At 35.2% G+C, this 16,705-nt stretch overlaps 1 protein-coding gene across 1 annotated transcript in view; it reads left to right on the forward strand.

Annotated features, from left to right (window-relative positions):
- The window catches only part of FRMPD2 (FERM and PDZ domain containing 2), a 33,840-nt gene extending 17,135 nt beyond the window's left edge, over positions 1–16,705 (forward strand). Inside the window, exons 7-10 of the mRNA XM_051973825.1 lie at positions 2,272–2,513; positions 3,879–4,035; positions 9,357–9,567; positions 16,690–16,705. Of these exons, the coding sequence (XP_051829785.1) occupies positions 2,272–2,513; positions 3,879–4,035; positions 9,357–9,567; positions 16,690–16,705 (626 nt within the window). The remainder of the gene's footprint in view (positions 1–2,271; positions 2,514–3,878; positions 4,036–9,356; positions 9,568–16,689) is intronic.

Raw genomic sequence — 16,705 nt, forward strand, 5'->3', positions numbered from 1 at the left:
ATCAACAATAAGGGTATATGGCCAAAAGAAATATTATTTAGAATTGGAAATATAGAGAGGTACAATATTGTAGAGTGTGGCTTCTTAAACCTTTTCTATTTGCAATCCCTTTTAGCTCAAGAAATTTTGTATACAAATCAAACGTTTACTGATAATAAATCATAATTTTGTGGCTCCCATATTTAGTTACTGGTTGCCATATGGATTGACAAGCAGTAGTTTAAGACCATGGGCTGTAGAAGTCCTTCAATTCCAGGGTTTGTTTGTTTTTTGATAAATAATCAAGAGCCATTAAATGAATTTTGAGCACTGATGAGTTCAAATCCAGTCTTAGATCCTTGCTAGTAGTGTGACCCTGGACAAGTCAACCTTTGTCTGCCGCATTTTTTCAACTGTAAAAATGCGGATCATAATGACACTTACCTATCAGGTTGTTGTGAGTATCAAATGAGATAATATTTGTAATGTGCTTGGCACATTACATATGCTTAATAAATGTCTGTTCCATAATCATAACTAGTATTTACATAGTGCTTTAAGGTTTACAAAGCACTTTTGAATGCTGGTTGTACTAACAAATAATGACATCAAAATGGGGGACAGATTGGAAGATAGAAGTAGGCTCATTTTTGGACATCATGAGTTTGACATTTATAGAAAAGTAATAGTTGAAGCTATGGAATATGACAAGATTGCCCACAGATGAGAGAGAGGGAGAGAGGAGGGACAGGGAGAGGGAGAGAGAGAGAGAGAGAGAGAGAGAGAGAGAGAGAGAGAGAGAGAGAGAGAGAGAGAGAGAGAGAAATGGAAAGAGAGAGAGAGATGCAGAGAGAGAGAAGAGAAGAAAAGTGAAGAGAAGAGAAGAGAGAGAGAGAAGAGAAGAGAAGAGAGAGAAGAGAAGAGAAGAGAAGAGGAGAGGAGAGGAGAGGAGAGGAGAGGAGAGGAGAGGAGAGGAGAGGAGAGGAGAGGAGAGGAGAGGAGAGGAGAGGAGAGAGAGAGAGGAAAGAGCAGAGAGAGAGGAGAGAGACAGAGACAGAGACAGAGATAGAGGGGGGAGAGGGAGGGAGAGAGAGATATGGAAAGAGAGAGATGAGAGAGAGAGAGAGAAAGAGAGAGAGAGAGGAAAGAGGAGAAAGAGAGGAGAGAGACAGAGACAGAGACAGAGATGGGGGGAGAGGGAGGGAGAAAGAGATGGAGAGAGAGAGAGAGAGAGAGAGAGAGAGAGAGAGAGAGAGAGAGAGAGAGAGAGAGAGAGGAGAAGAAGAAGAAGAAGAAGAAGAAGAAGAAGAAGAAGAAGAAGAAGAAGAGAAGAAGAAGAAGAAGAAGAAGAAGAAGAAGAAGAAGAAAGAGGAGAGCGAGAGGAGAGAGACAGAGACAGAGACAGAGATAGAGGGAGAGAGAGGGAGAGAGAGACAGAGAGAGAGAAAAAGAGAGATCAGAGAAGTCTAAATAATCCTGAAGTTCACTTATCCTTAGGCTATGAAAATAGGAAGAGAAATCAGTGTAGAAAAAAAAGAGAGGAACCATTTAGAGAAGTAGGAAAAGAATTGGGAACCTTTGAAGCCAAAGATGAGATTTTGTCTACAAAGAGGGGATTATCTTACAGGGATCCTCAAACTTTTTAAATAGGGGGTCAGTTCACTGTCCCTCAGACTGTTGGAGGGCCGGACTGTAGTAAAAACAAAAACTTTGTTGGGCCTTTAAATAAAGAAACTTCATAGCCCTGGGTGAGGGGGATAATCATCCTCAGCTGCCCCATCTGGTCCACAGGCTATAGTTTGAGGACCCCTGATACACTGTCACGTCAGAACACTAGCCAGGAAAGATCAGGATTGGGAAAGATAAGGTCTGGAAAAAGGTGATTGAATTCGATGGTTAGGAGGGCATTGATGATTCTATAGGAAGTAATTATAGGACATTGATGAGAACAGAAACCAAATGGGGCTTGAGAAGAGAGTGGGGAAGTAGTGATATGAGTTGTAGACTATCTTTAAGAGGTTTGGTTAGAGTGTAAAGAAGTTAGATAAGGTGATAGAAAGTATATTCAGGAAGGAATGGGTTTTTATTTTAGCATCGGAAAGATCAACACATTTCTATAGGCAACTTAGAGGAGCCCATAGAGAGACAAAGATTGAAGATACATGACAAAATATATTCATCTTAATTTTTATCTAAAGAAAAAAGTAATTTGTTTTCTATCTCTTTGAATTCCTCACCTTACCTCCTACCCAGAGTATAGGACACTGCTGAACATACTAGGAGCTAAATAAGTATCTATTGGTTGGTTTAATTGTGTGCTTACAAATCAGCCATTTCTGTCTTTTCAGCTGACCCAGAAGCTTTCAGAATATGGTGTGTTCTTCTATCAAGTCTTCCAAGAGAAGAAAATGCCAGAGGCAGAGCTGACCTTGGGGATTTGTGCCAAAGGCATAATTGTATATGAAGTAAAAAACAATAGTAGAATTGCAAGTTTACGTTTCCAGTGGCGAGAAATGGGAAAAATTTCCACTCAGGTCAGTCCAATTCAGAGGCTACAAATCATTTGCTCCCCTTTCCTCTTGTTGCCTGCTATTCATAGAAAAAATGGAAAACATAACCTTGAAGAGACCAAACCTTGTGTGTGTTTGCCTGCCATTCTTCTGTATTATATGCTCTGGGGAATGCTGTCATTTTAATGCCTGGAGGATTAGGTTTTCCTTCTAGGTAAGGCTCTCTTAACTCTGGGAATCCATCAGTGTTGACACTGGTGGGCAGGTAGTCTAGACTGGGTTTTCAGGACTGTTCTACCACTTTCCAGGCTTCTTATTTCTGTCTTCTTATATCCCCATTGGTATTAAAGGTACCATATCTGATTTTAGTATTTCAGCTAGTGCCAAGAAAGTCTTTATCAACACTATGGGATGTGACTTGTTCAGCTAAGTATTTATTTTATCCTCCTTTCTGCAAAACTACAATTAGTTTCTGAAACTCTCTTGTCTTTCTTCTTTTTCATCGTTTCTCTTTTTTCTTCCTACTTCTCCTTTTTTTTCCTCCTATTGTTTATTCTTTAATCATAGTTGATGACAACATGTATAGTGAATAGCATTCTGGGAGTGGTGTTGGGAGGACCTGGATTAAAATTCCTGTGTGACCATAAACAAGTTATTTGATTGCTATCCCCCTCAATTTGTATATTTTTAAAATAAATGAATTTCTCTGAGATTCAGTTTTCTTATTTGTAAAATGGGAATAATCAATAATACCTATAGTATTTATCTCCTAGGATCACTGTAAAACTCAAATGAGATATGTTGTGCCCCAATTATGCAGGCTGGGTTTTGGTTGTTCTAATTATAATTGTCATTTCCAAGTGTGCAGTATATGCTTTGAAACTTTAAAGCTTGATATATAAATGTTAAATTTTTTTCTTTCAATTTTTTAAGGTCAGTATTCTTTCAACTAACAAACTTGCTTAGTCTGCTTGCTAATGCATTCCTCTCTCTATCTGTTCTTGTTTCCATTCTCTGTTCCCTAGGCTTACTGCTCAAGTGCCAGATCAGTGGGCTTCTTCTCTTCCCTGGGGATTGCTATTAGCTATGCCTAAATGATTATGAGCAAATTGGATTGAAGGAAAATTAAGTCAGTTCAGTTCACTCTGGCTTGCTTTACAGCAGAGATTCAGACCTGCTGCTTACATGGTTGGAGAGACAGTCTTGGGCATGTTAACTGAATGAAGTTTCCAAGCTCAGGACCATTTGTCTTGGTCCTGGAGGGATAATTGTAAAAATAGTTAGACACTCTTCATGAACCTGTTCTAGCTGAAATGAAATAGCTAGTAGAATTCAGTGAATTGAATGTGGATAAATCATTATTTGAAAGTATTTTTTTTCTTTCCTTAGAGAAAGAAATTCACCATTGAAAGCGGCATCAGTGGTAAGAAACACACTTTCATTACTGACACTGCCAAGAAGTGTAAATATTTGCTGGACCTCTGCTCTGACCAGCACCGATTTAATGCACAGATGAGCTCTGGGCAGCTTTCCCAAGTTTTATCAGGTGAGTAATGTCATAGTCACAGTTCTATGGAAAATACTTCTAATATGACACACTCGTGGTTTTGTATGTAAATGCATCACTGGTGTTATGGCTTTAATTTTTAGATGTTCCACAGATCAATCATGACACCTTATTATCAGTAGTGAAACTCTGGGCAAGACACATAGTGTCTCTGAATTTTTTCCCTTATCTGCAAAATGGGAATAAGTCTTATATTGCCCGTTTTGTAAGGTTGTTGAAAGACTGTTGCCTTGTCCTTAAAACTCTACACAAATGTGAGATATTGTTTTTTGATGGGAAAATAGTCTAAGAAAAGTAGTAGAGATGGTGAAAAGCAATATAAAAGATTTTGAGCTGTAGAAGAAAACTTAAAGATCCAATTCAAGTTCATTTTGTTTATATTCAATTTTTAATTTTATTGATATCTTTTATTTTCATTTATTTTAATTTCTCCTTACATTTCTCCCTGTTTACCTACCCATACCATAGGTTATCCTTTATCAAAAAGAATTATAAGAAACAAAAAAAGCAGATCAACAAAACTAAAGAAAACAGTTCTATTCTGTCATTTAGGTGGTTCAGGTGGATAGAGCATCAGTACTTGGAGTCAGGAACTGAGTTCAAACCCTTTTCCTTTCTTTTTCCTTTCTCTTACTACTTGTGACTCCTATCTTGACCACTTATTAGGTGTGTAAATGATCTTGGCAGGTCACTTCTGTTTGCCTCAGGTTACTCATCTGTAAAACAGGGATACATAATAGTACCTACTCCTTAAGGTTTTTATGAAGAGAAGATGAAATAATATTTTTTAAATGCTCTATAAACAAAGTGTCATATAAATGGTAGTTGTTATGATTATAATCCTATGATTAACCAAGTATGTAAATTTATGTAACATTCCATACCTATAGTTCCCCATGTCTGCAAAGAAGAAATAGAGACCTACTTCCTAATCTATTCTCTCAGATCAATTCTAGTCATTTTAATTAAATAAGATTCATTTTTAAAAAATGAGTTTTTTACTTCTATGTTCAGGATTATTTCCTGATTTGACTTACTTCCCTCTATTAGTTCATAAAAGTCTTCCCATGCTTCTCTGAATTTTAATATTTATCATTTCTCATGGTATAGTGATATTCCCTTATATTTATATAAAATTATCCCTTTCACATTGTGAGTCTCCCCACTATGGTTTTGATATATTACAGTCTGGCATAAGAAATTAAATAGGAATTTTGGGGGTTTTGCAAAAGTTGTGGATGATATGCAAAGGCTAGCAGATGATACAAAGAAAGTTTAGAAAAACAGAAATATTTAAAATATATGCATAGTGTTGTATTATATTTTATCTTTTAATACATAATAATTCAGACTTCTTCTCTAGTACAAAGGGAAGGTCAAAAAATTTTACAAGCATTTTCCAGATTTCAAGGACTCCCCATCATGTGGAAGAGATAACTATCCAACAATTTGTTTAGCCCAAGAGTTTATAACATAGTGCCAATGGATCCAAGAAAGGAATAGATTTCAGAGAGTCTGTGAACTTGAATAGGAAAAAAATTACATATTTATTTTCATCAACTTTTGGGTTCCTTTGTAGTGTTATATGTATGTGTGTCTGTCTGTCTGTCTGTACATATATATATATATATATAATGAAAACATCATTCTGAGAAGGAGACCTTAAGTTTTACCAACCTGCTAAAGAAGTCTATGGCACATAGAAGGCAAAGAGTCCTATATTAGCCATTCCACAGGTTAATGAGCCTCTACTTGTGTTATATGTATGTGTGTCTGTCTGTCTGTACATATATATATATATATATATATAATGAAAACATCATTCTGAGAAGAAGGAGACCTTAAGTTTCACCAACCTGCTAAAGAAGTCTATGGCACATAGAAGGCAAAGAGTCCTATATTAGCCATTCCACAGGTTAATGAGCATCTACTTGTGTTCTATTTCTTTGTTACTTTAAAAAGTACTACTTTGAATATTTTGGCATGCCTAAGATCTTCTTGCTAATTTTGACCTCCTTGGAGTATATGTTTAACAGTGTTTCTTTTTATTGATGATCAAATTGAGATTCAGAGAGGGGAAAAAAATTTTCTTGAGATTATACAAGTAGGAGAGGGTAGCAGATATAGGATTTAAAATTCAGTACTCTTTCCACTATATCATGTTGCCTTTAAATGCAAAGGATTATACCAGTCTTGGCTGAAGTATAGGGATATAGAGGAAGAGAAACTACAAACTTTTTGATGTAACACTGAAGGCTTTCCAAAACATGTCCACAGGGTACTTTTAGCCTTATTTCAAATTATTTCAATTCACAAACTCCTTAGAATAGTTAAACTTGATCACGATTGTTCCAAGAATTCAATATTCCATCTACAATCTCTGCAGTTGACCAACCATCTGGCATGCCTGGAATATGTTCACTTCCTATCTGGGCCTTTGGGAATTCCCTATTTTCCTTCAAAGCGCATCTTAGGTACTAGGGACTCTACGAAATCTCTCATCCATTCCCATCCCTAGTCATCTCCTTTTTCTTAACTTTCCTTTTATTACATGGACATGTTTTATCCACATATGTGTGCTTTGTTGCCCAGATAAAATATGAACTACTTGAAAGAAATGGCTTTTTATTTATTTTGTCTTCCCAAAATACATGAGTATCATATTTTTCATTATATGTATTTAATAGTAATAATACATGTGTATATTAATAATAATATGAATTAAATTGTATTCCATAGAAGATTACAAAGATTGGGGCCAGATTCTTAAAAGTCCTTGAACATATGACAAAGGAGTTTAAACTTTATTCTAAAAGTAAGAGGGGGGCCACTGGAGATTTATGAGCAAAGAGTGACATGATTCAAGTTGCATTTTAGGGAAATTAACCAGTCTTTTCTTTGTAGAGGATATTCAGATACCTTATTCCACAATAATTAACCTATATTTTCTCAAAGAAGATTATTAAGGTTCTTAAAATCAGGCTATGTGAAAGAGTATTAGGGGAATGGGGCATTAAGATAGAAATGAATGACTGCATAGTAGATGATTTTTTTTTCTTTGAAGGAAAACAAAGCAAAGCAAAATTATGTCTTCTCTCGATGTGATTGCATTTCCTGTAGCTGATGTTAAACTTTAGCCAAATCCTTTCACATGGCATGTGAAGAAACATGTTAGAGTGAATAACATATTGGACCTAGACTTAAAAGAACTATATTGGGATCCCTATTTTACTACTTTTTTTTTTGCTGTGTTCTTGGCAAGTTGTATAACATTTCTAGCCCTCAGTTTCCTCATTTATAAAAATGACAAGGTGAGACTATATTATTTTTGTATATCCCAGTCAGAATAAAATGGACATGACAAGGGCAAGAGCTATCTAAAAAGAAAAATACACACAAGTTGGCGACCAATTAGATATGGGAGAGAAAAGATGGGAAAGAGTCACAGAAGAGTTGGTAGGGTAGGAGGAATGAATGGAGTTGCTTTGAGATGGAGAAATGATGTTATATTACAGATATGTTGAGTTCAATGTAGTTAGGGAAATTTGATGACCATCAGATAGTTGGAAATATAGGACTGGAACTCAAAAGCAGGATTATAATTAAGCAAAGATGTTAGGACTAGAGATACAGATCTAGATCTCTAGAGGTAAAGTTATGAATATGAATGAGATTGTCAAGAGAGAGAGTACAAAGAAAGTACAGAATGTTGGGAAATATGGGGGCAAATATATGTCTGGCAAATAGTAGGTGCTCAATAGATGTGTGTTGAATTTCATCATAAAGTACCTTCTAATTCGAAATATGTGATGTTGGGGGGCAGGATAAATTTAGGGAAAGCATTTCAGATTCATATGACTATTTGACCAAACAAAATACATGAAGCATTAAATAGCTAGGTTGAACTAAATTTCTTCATTATCCCTGGGATTTTCTGCATTGTAAGAATGGAATCTATTTGCTATGTTTGTGTTAAATCTAAATGAGAGGTGACTGTTGATTATTGATTAAATAATAGAAAAGGGGCATGTCTTCAGAAAAATTTGGGCTCTTAATCTCGGCCTCTAAGCCCAAGAAATACATGACCATGAAGTTAACAATTCAGAGTCTGTTCATAATCATATGTACTTATGTGAAGTTGAAATCTGCCATATTTCTCCATATTGTTCCCTACCCACAGTAACTGATTTTTTTCTCTGTGATTTAACTCTACCCAAAGAACATCTAGTACTTGGTTTAACAAATTTAGGTGTTGATCTCTTGCATTCAGAGGCCATATCTTTTATTTTTGAGAATCTCCTGGAGTATTCAGAAGTGACTGGCACATAGGTATTTAATAAAAGTATTTTATTTTATAAGTACATTTTATATTTAAATATACAAAATTCACATTTTATATATTTGTGTATTTGATATATAAATATATTATACAAATTTTATATTATATATAAATATTAGGTATTTAACAAATATTTTAAAATGTTGATCCAAGATGAGAGATCCCTCCTTAGACTAGAAAGAGAGAATCAAACCAAACCAAAAGCCTTTGATTTTCCAATATAAAAACATTGACAGTGGCCTTGAGTGGATGTGTAAGCAATCCATGTTGTGAAACTTGGATGTCCTTTCTTTCAACAGATGCATACTATAGTCTTACTGTAAAGCTAAATGGAATTATAACTACACTACCTGAGAAAATAGATAATTTTTTTGTTGTACACACACACACACACACACACACACACATGCACACAGAAAATATGCACCATTTGTTACCTTTACAATAGACACTAAAGAAAGTGAAGGATTGTAGAAAGAAGAGGATTAGAATTAGAATCAGATGAACTTGGCTCAAATCCTGGCTTTGCTACTTACTAATCATGTGATTGATGGACAAGTATCCTTCATTTCCCTAGGTCTCAGTTTCCTCATTTGTAAAATCAAGGAGCTGGCTTAAATGATTTCTGACATCCCTTCCAGAACTAAACTGATGGCATTCACACATTTACATTTAACTTTATACCTCATATAACTTTAACCTCACATGTCAAAATGCTGGCACTTTTTAATTTTCCTATTATAGTGGAGAACAGATGGCCTAAATTCAACAATCACTTTTTCTTTTTTTAGAAATGCAAACACAGCTTTGGATACAGCAAAGAGTCTCTAGCAGCCTAAAATTTTAGTAAGATGCAGCAGATCGAATGGAATTAATATTAATTATTATTTCTCCCTCTCTCTCCCTCCTTTCTTCCCTCCTTCCTTCCCTCTTTTTCTCTTCTTTTCTTTCTCAAACCCAGAAGATAATCAGCCCATGCAAATGTTCAAATCAGATTCTACAAATGTGCCCCAACGAGAGTATCTCCCTCTGATTCAGAGACTATCCTGTTCAGAAAATATGTTCCTTGGATCTAACCTAGAAAAAACATCTGGAAGGCTGTTGGGCAAATCATGTGATAGCTTCAATGTAGAAAATGGCTATAGGATTGGAGACGAAAGCAACCAAGACAGGTGGGTTTCATCAGTCATTCATCTACTACCAAATTACAATTATGATGTCATACATAGCCTTGAATTTAGTCAGAACACCTTGATTTGAATATCAGCTCTGTGTGACCTTAGAAAAATCAATTTCTTTGATATACTGTATCTACACCTATCTACATTATATAAACCCTTAATATAATGTTAAGGAGGCAGACTGATATCTAACCTTCCAATTATAATTCCTTTGATCCTATTAAATTGTTTAAGTACATTTGGAGTGACCCAAGGAAATAATGAAAACAACAACAAATATTTATTGTGAATTTACTATGTATAAGGTTGATGAAATTGGGCACCAAGTGATGAGGTTGAGCATCAAATGATCAGATCAGAGGAGCAATTCCCAGTTCGAATATGAGGTGCAAAACACAAGGCACATGTGAAGAATTCACAATGGCATTCTCTTTGCCAAAAGATGTCTTTATTTACCAGAAGAGTTTATGGACAAAATAGACTTAAATAGACACTGGGAATAGTAAATATGAAATAGATTTGGGAGAGCCCATAGTTAGTGAGGAAAGGGGTTTTTAATAATTAAACAATGGAAAAGACAAGTTCCTAGTGGAACTCACAATTAACCAGGAGAAAGGTAATGTGTCATGAGATGGAACATGCCATTGACTGGCAGGATAAATCCATAGAGGAGTTTAGTACTCTAAAAGAGTTAATTAGCCACAAAGATATTATAAGGCAGAATGCTGTCGAGGGATAATTCCCAAAGGGATTCAGCAAAGATGGCATAGGCCATGGGCAGATTTATAGAGTAAATTTAGCCTGGGAGTTTGATATCATAACTTGATATAGTAAGGTGAGATACCCCAAGACTTCCACAAGTGGAGAATTATAAGACTGAGCAGATCCCCTTAATGCCCTTCCCTGGTTGTCTCAGGGAGTATTATAATCTTATCAGTATTTAAATCTCTCTCAGTCAACTCTACCTAATTACTCAAAACCTCACCCAGGTGCTAGGGATGCAAAAATAAAATTAAATCAAATCCTTGCCCACAGGAAACTTGCATTTTGGGGGATGGTAATGGAGATCATTTAATACTCGTATAAAAGTATATGTGTGTGTGTGTGTGTATACATATGTAAACATATATATCACATACATACATATATGCATATTAAATATATTTGAAAGGAATTTAAAGAGGGAAGAAAATTAACAAATGGCAGGATTAGAAAAGATCTCAGCTAGGATGTAGCCCTAGAGCTGTCTTGAAAAAAGCTAGGAATTCAAAGAGATTTAAATGAGGAGTGAATACATTCTAGTCCTGGAGGACTAACGGTGCAAAAACAGAGATAGGAGATGAAGGGGGAAAGCTAGTGGGAAAACTTGCTTAGAACTGAGAGAGAATTCTTTTGGTAGAGTAATAAGAAACAAGATTAGAAAGGTTGTTGGCAAACAGATTTTTGAGGGCCTTAAATGCCAAGGCTAGAAGAAGTGTAAACTCACTAGGAAACTGTCCGTTTTTTTTTTTTTCTTTCAATCATTTAAATTTAGAGCCTGTGGAAGCAAAGCATTTGCTTTTCTTAACTGTGTTTTTGGAAACAAAAGTCTTCTTTGTTGAACTGATTAAGTGTGAACCAATTTATCTGAGCTGGTAAGCTAAAACTCTTGGCACTAAGTCTGAAAATATTAATGGTTTGTATCCTATTCAAAAGAAACAAGAAGCATAATTTCCTATATTTGCTCTTTTAGAATATTAAGTTTTAAGGAGATAGCAGGAGTTTTTTTTGTTGTTGTTTTTCAGAGAAAGAACTCTGATTCTTGGGGAAATTTGGCTGGAGGTCCTCCAGGCCAGAACTTAGATAGGAAGAAAATTGTGAAATTTAGGAGTCAGGATCCCCATCAAAGTGTCAGTCTTTCATTGTCAGACACTTAAAAATAGTCCATTAAAATTTAATTTTGGAGAAAGAATTAATTCATTTACTCAATAAATATTTATTAAATTAGCCACCAAACCTCACTTGATCATTGTTTGGATTTTGATGGGTCAAAATAAGTATAAATAGCAATTGTTCCTATTTTAGCAAGAGACAAGGAGGTTCTTTTCCTCTCAGATTGATTTTTTTTTATATTTTATATTTTTTATTATAGCTTTTTATTTACAAAACATATGCATGGGTAATTCTTCAACACTGATCCTTGCAAATCCTTCTGTTCCAAATTTTCCCCTCCTTCTCACCATCCTCTCCCCTAGGTGGCAGTTATTCCAATATATGTTAAAATATATGTTAAACCCAATATATGTATACATGTCCATACAGTTATCTTTCTGCACAAGAAAAATTGGATCTAGAAAGAAAAAAAAAACTTTGAGAAGGAAAACAAAAATGCAAGCAAACAAACAAACTAGGCTAATGTGGTCCACACTTAGTTCCCATAGTCTTCTCTCTGGGTGTAGATGACTTTCTTCATAACTGAACAATTGGAGCTGGTTTGAATCATCTCATTGTTGAAGAGAGCCATGTCCATCAGAATTGATCTTTGTATAGTCTTCTTGTTGCTGTGTACAATGATCTTGTGGTTCTGCTCATTTCACTCAGCATCAGTTCATGTAAGTCTCTCCAGACCTTTCTGAAATCATCCTGTTCGTCTTTTCTTACTGAACAATATAATATTCCATAATATTCATATGCCATCAATTTATTCAGCCATTCCCCAACTGATGGGTATCTATTCAGTTTCCAGTTTCTGGCCACTACAAAGAGGGCTGCCATAAACCTTCATGCACATGTGGATCCCTTCCCCTCCTTTAAGATTTCTTTGGGATATAGGCCCAGAGTAACACTGCTGGATCAAAGGGTATGCACATTTTGATAACTTTTTGGGCATAATTCCAGATTGCTCTCCAGAATGGTTGGATGTGTTCACAATTCCACCAACAAAGCATTAGTGTCCCAGTTTTCCTGCATCCCCTCCAGCAGTCATCATTATCTTTTCTTTTCATCTTAGCCAATCTAACAGGTGTGTAGTGGTATCTCAGAGTTGTCTTAATTTGCATTTCTCTGATCAATAGTGATTTGGAACACTCTTTCATATGAGTGGAAGTAGTTTCAATTTCATCATCTGAAAATTCTCTGTTCATATTCTTTGACCATTTATCAATTGTCTAATGACTTGATTTCTTATAGATTTGAGTCAATTCTCTATATATTTTGGAAATGAGGCCTTTACTTTGATTTTTTAAAAATAGGCAAAAGAGACCGTTCTCTCCCACTTTTCTTACCCAAACTTAATCACTGGATGGATCTTGCCTCAGACAATCTGAGACTTGGGAAAGAACTTAGCTTAAAAAGGCCAAGATTTCTCACTGTGTCTAGGACCATCTCCGGTAGTCCTGATCTATGTCTTGCCACTGGATCCAGATGGCTTTGGGGGAGAGACTGGGGCTGATGAGTTTTCACAATCCTGCCTCATTTAAATCCAATTCATTTTCAAGGCCACATATAACCTTCCGGATATCATCGTTCCACTTTGGGAATGAAGGACAAACAACAATTATATGTGTTGGGAAGTGGGGTGACATGGTGGAGAGAGCCCTGTGCTTGGGATCCAAAAGAATCATCTTCTTGAGTTTAAATCCTGTCTTAGACTTACTAGCTGTGCAACTCTGGGCAAGATGTGTTTGAAAGGGTTTCAGAGACCCCAGGATTCTCTGTACCATAACCTTGAAAACCACTGGTCTAAACCAAGAGTTCTAGTGATTCAGACAGGAATAGTTAGTTTCCATTGGGATAATCAGGGCAGGTTTCCGAGTACATTTGTTCTGGGTTCTGAAGGATAAGAAGGATTTCAAAAAGCAGAGATGAAGAGTATTCCATTGGAAAGAGTAAAAAGAACACATGATAGAGATAGAAAAAGAAGGAAGTCATCATGAGCTTCATCTTTTTCATTCATGATGCTGAATGTCCATTAATGCAGTATGAGATCATATGTGGTTTTTGTTTATTTATTTGTTTTGGCTCCTATGTAATCATCATCCTGTTGAATTTTCTATTCCATCCTCAGATCATTTTTTCATGAACAACTATATAGCTCTCCCTCCCCTATTATGAACTTCTGCTACTGATTTTTTTGAACTCAGTTATAATATTTTATAATTATATCTATTATATTTCATCTTATTAGATTTTATCCACCATTCTTTTTAGATCCTAAATATGTCATCAGCTTGTTAACTATCCTTCCAGTTTCATACAACTATAAATTTGATAGACATGGCATTTATGTCCCCATTCAAGTCATGAATCAAAATGTTCAATAGAACAAGGCTAAAGACAACACACTGAGGAACCTGCCTTCAAGGTCACATCAATCCATCAATTCTTGCTCTTGGGATACTGTCATTCATAAAATTCTGAATTCTCTCTACACTACAACTTTCTAGCATATACCTCACATAGGATGGTTAGACCAGGTCTCAATTTCCAGAGAAAAATTTTGGAGACATTTAGGAAAAAAAGTCAGTCTACTAAAGTTGACAATAAGGATTTTTTTTTGTCAAGCCTTCTGCATATGCTTATTTTGTGCATTTATAATTCGTGCTTTAAAATGGTGCTAATTATTTGTATACTATAGATGGTCCCATTTGTATAGAGATTTGACTATTTTTAAAACCAAGCCTTCTCTTTTCTATAAAATAGCTTTAAGCCCTCACAGTCATAGGTTATCATCTCCAAAGAACCTGCAGTCCTAAGCATTAAGATCTCTATTTCACTTTTCTAGATAGGTAGTATTGGATTATGGAAAAAGTCACAACTTGGAGTCAGGAGCCCTGGATTCAAATTTTGACTCCAAAGTCCTCTGTATGATGACAGGCAAGGTACTTAATATCTCTAATCCTCAGGTTTTTTTTATCTGTCAATCAAGCAATAAACATTTATTAAGTGCCTTATATGCCAAACATTCTGCTACACTATTTTTTCCCTAAGATTGTTGTAGGGAAAATGCTTTATAAACTTTAAAGCACTATTGAAATAAGAATGAATGGAATTGATAATCATCATAGTCACTCTGTGAATTGGTAATAAGTTTTGCTTCAGCCTCTCTTTCTTATAAGGTTCTTGAATCAACAAGTATTTATTAAGCTGCTGCTATATGCCAGACACTGGTTGGGGCTAAGGGCATAAATACAATGAATTTAACAACCCAGCTCTTGACTATGTATCAAGGGCTACAAAACTGTACCCTTTTATTCAGCAATACCACTACTAGGTCTGTAAAGTAAAGAATTTTTTTTTTTAAAAAAGAGGAAAGATCCTATTTGTACAATGGTATTTATAGCAGCTTTTTTTTTTTTGTGGGGGCAAAGAACTGGAAATTGAGGGGATGTCAATCAATCAGGGAATGGCTGAATGAGTTGTGGTATATGATTGTGATGGAATAATATTGTGCTATTTATAATGTGACAAGGCAGACTGATTTTAGAAAAACCTGGAAAAACTTACTGATTCAGAGTGAAATAAGGAGCAACAGGACAATATTGTACACAGCAAAAGCAATATTGTATACTTGAAAATGACTTAGCTCTTCTCAGATATATAATAATCCAAGACAATCACAAAGAGCTCATGATGAAAAATTCTAGCTGACTTCAGAGAAAGAACTGATGGAGTCTGAATATGGGCCAAAACATACTTTGTTTTTTCACTTTTCTTTTTTATTCTTTTTTTTTATTTGTTTTGAGTTTTCTGCAAAATGACTAACATGGAAATGATTTTAACATGACTGTATATCTATAACCTGTATCAAAATGTTTGCCATCTTAGAGAAGAGGGAGAAGAGGGAGGAAAAGAATTTGGAACTCAAACTAAAAATAAGAAGGTTAAACATTATTATTACATGCAGTTAGGGGAAATATTATTTTTTGTATTTTATTTATTTGATATTTTCTCTCAGTTATATTTAAAACAAATTTTATATTTGTTTTTTATAATTTTTAGTTCTAGATTCTCTCCTTTATCCCCACCCACAATTAAGAAACCATATGTGAAATTATGCAAAACATTTCCATAAAAGTCAAATTGTGAAAGAAAATATAGATTACCTACCCTAATGAAATTAAAAACCCTCAAGCAAAATTAAGTTTAAAAAGAGAGCAATAGTAAGAGAGAGAGAATGCTTCGATCTGTATTCAGACACAATCAATTTCTGGATAAGATTTTCCATCATAAGTCCTTCAGAGTAGTTGTAGATCACTGTACTGCTGAGAGTAACAAAGTCATTTACAGTTGGTCCTCCCAGTACATAGCTATTATTTTGTATACAGTATATTTCACTTTGCTTGAGTTCATGGAGGACTTTCTAGGTTTTTTTTTCTTTCTGAGAGCATCCTGCTCATCATGGGGGAAAATATTATTTAAAAAAAAATTCAGATCACATTGACCCTCACATTCATCAAAACAACATCACAAAAAAAGCAACAAAACAACAATCCAATCCTTGCTCTTAAAGAGCAATATAGAGAAGGCAAACAATTTTTTCCTTATTGGTCAAAATTAGGTTCAGAACAATTCATTTCACTGTTTCTACTGCAATTTGACAATGAAGTAACGAATTTGTTAACTACTCAACTTTTAATAAACATAGTACCAATAGTTTTCTCCCTTCTTCACTTTTAGTTTCTCTCTCAAGCAGATTAACTGTTTTTCAGGTAAATATATTCTTTCTGGTCCTTATTCTATATACTCTCTCTCTGGCAAAGAAGCTTTTATTTCTGTTTCTTAAGCCACATGTAGAAAGCAGAATCCTATTTTTCAATAACATTTTGCTTAGTCAAACTGTTCCCTATTTCCCTCTCTTCTAATTTTCTTACAACAAATCTGCAGATGTGGGTAGCAGTTGTCAGAAATGATGAATCTTGGGAATCTTTCCATCACACTCTAGATGATTGCCACAGGAAGAAAGTTCATGTGCTGAATAGTCATGTCAGACCCTCACAGGGCAGATTTCATCTCAGTTCTTAAGTAGGAAGTTGGGGCTTGCCAAGATACTTGACACAGCTCAGTTGAACTGACTCATATGACTGTGAGATAAGTTTTGTCCTGTAAGTATGGGTTACATCTTCTATTTGGCAGTCCATCAGATGCCTGA

Source organism: Antechinus flavipes, chromosome 2 (genome assembly GCF_016432865.1).
Source record: "Antechinus flavipes isolate AdamAnt ecotype Samford, QLD, Australia chromosome 2, AdamAnt_v2, whole genome shotgun sequence".
Taxonomy (NCBI): Eukaryota; Metazoa; Chordata; class Mammalia; order Dasyuromorphia; family Dasyuridae; genus Antechinus; species Antechinus flavipes.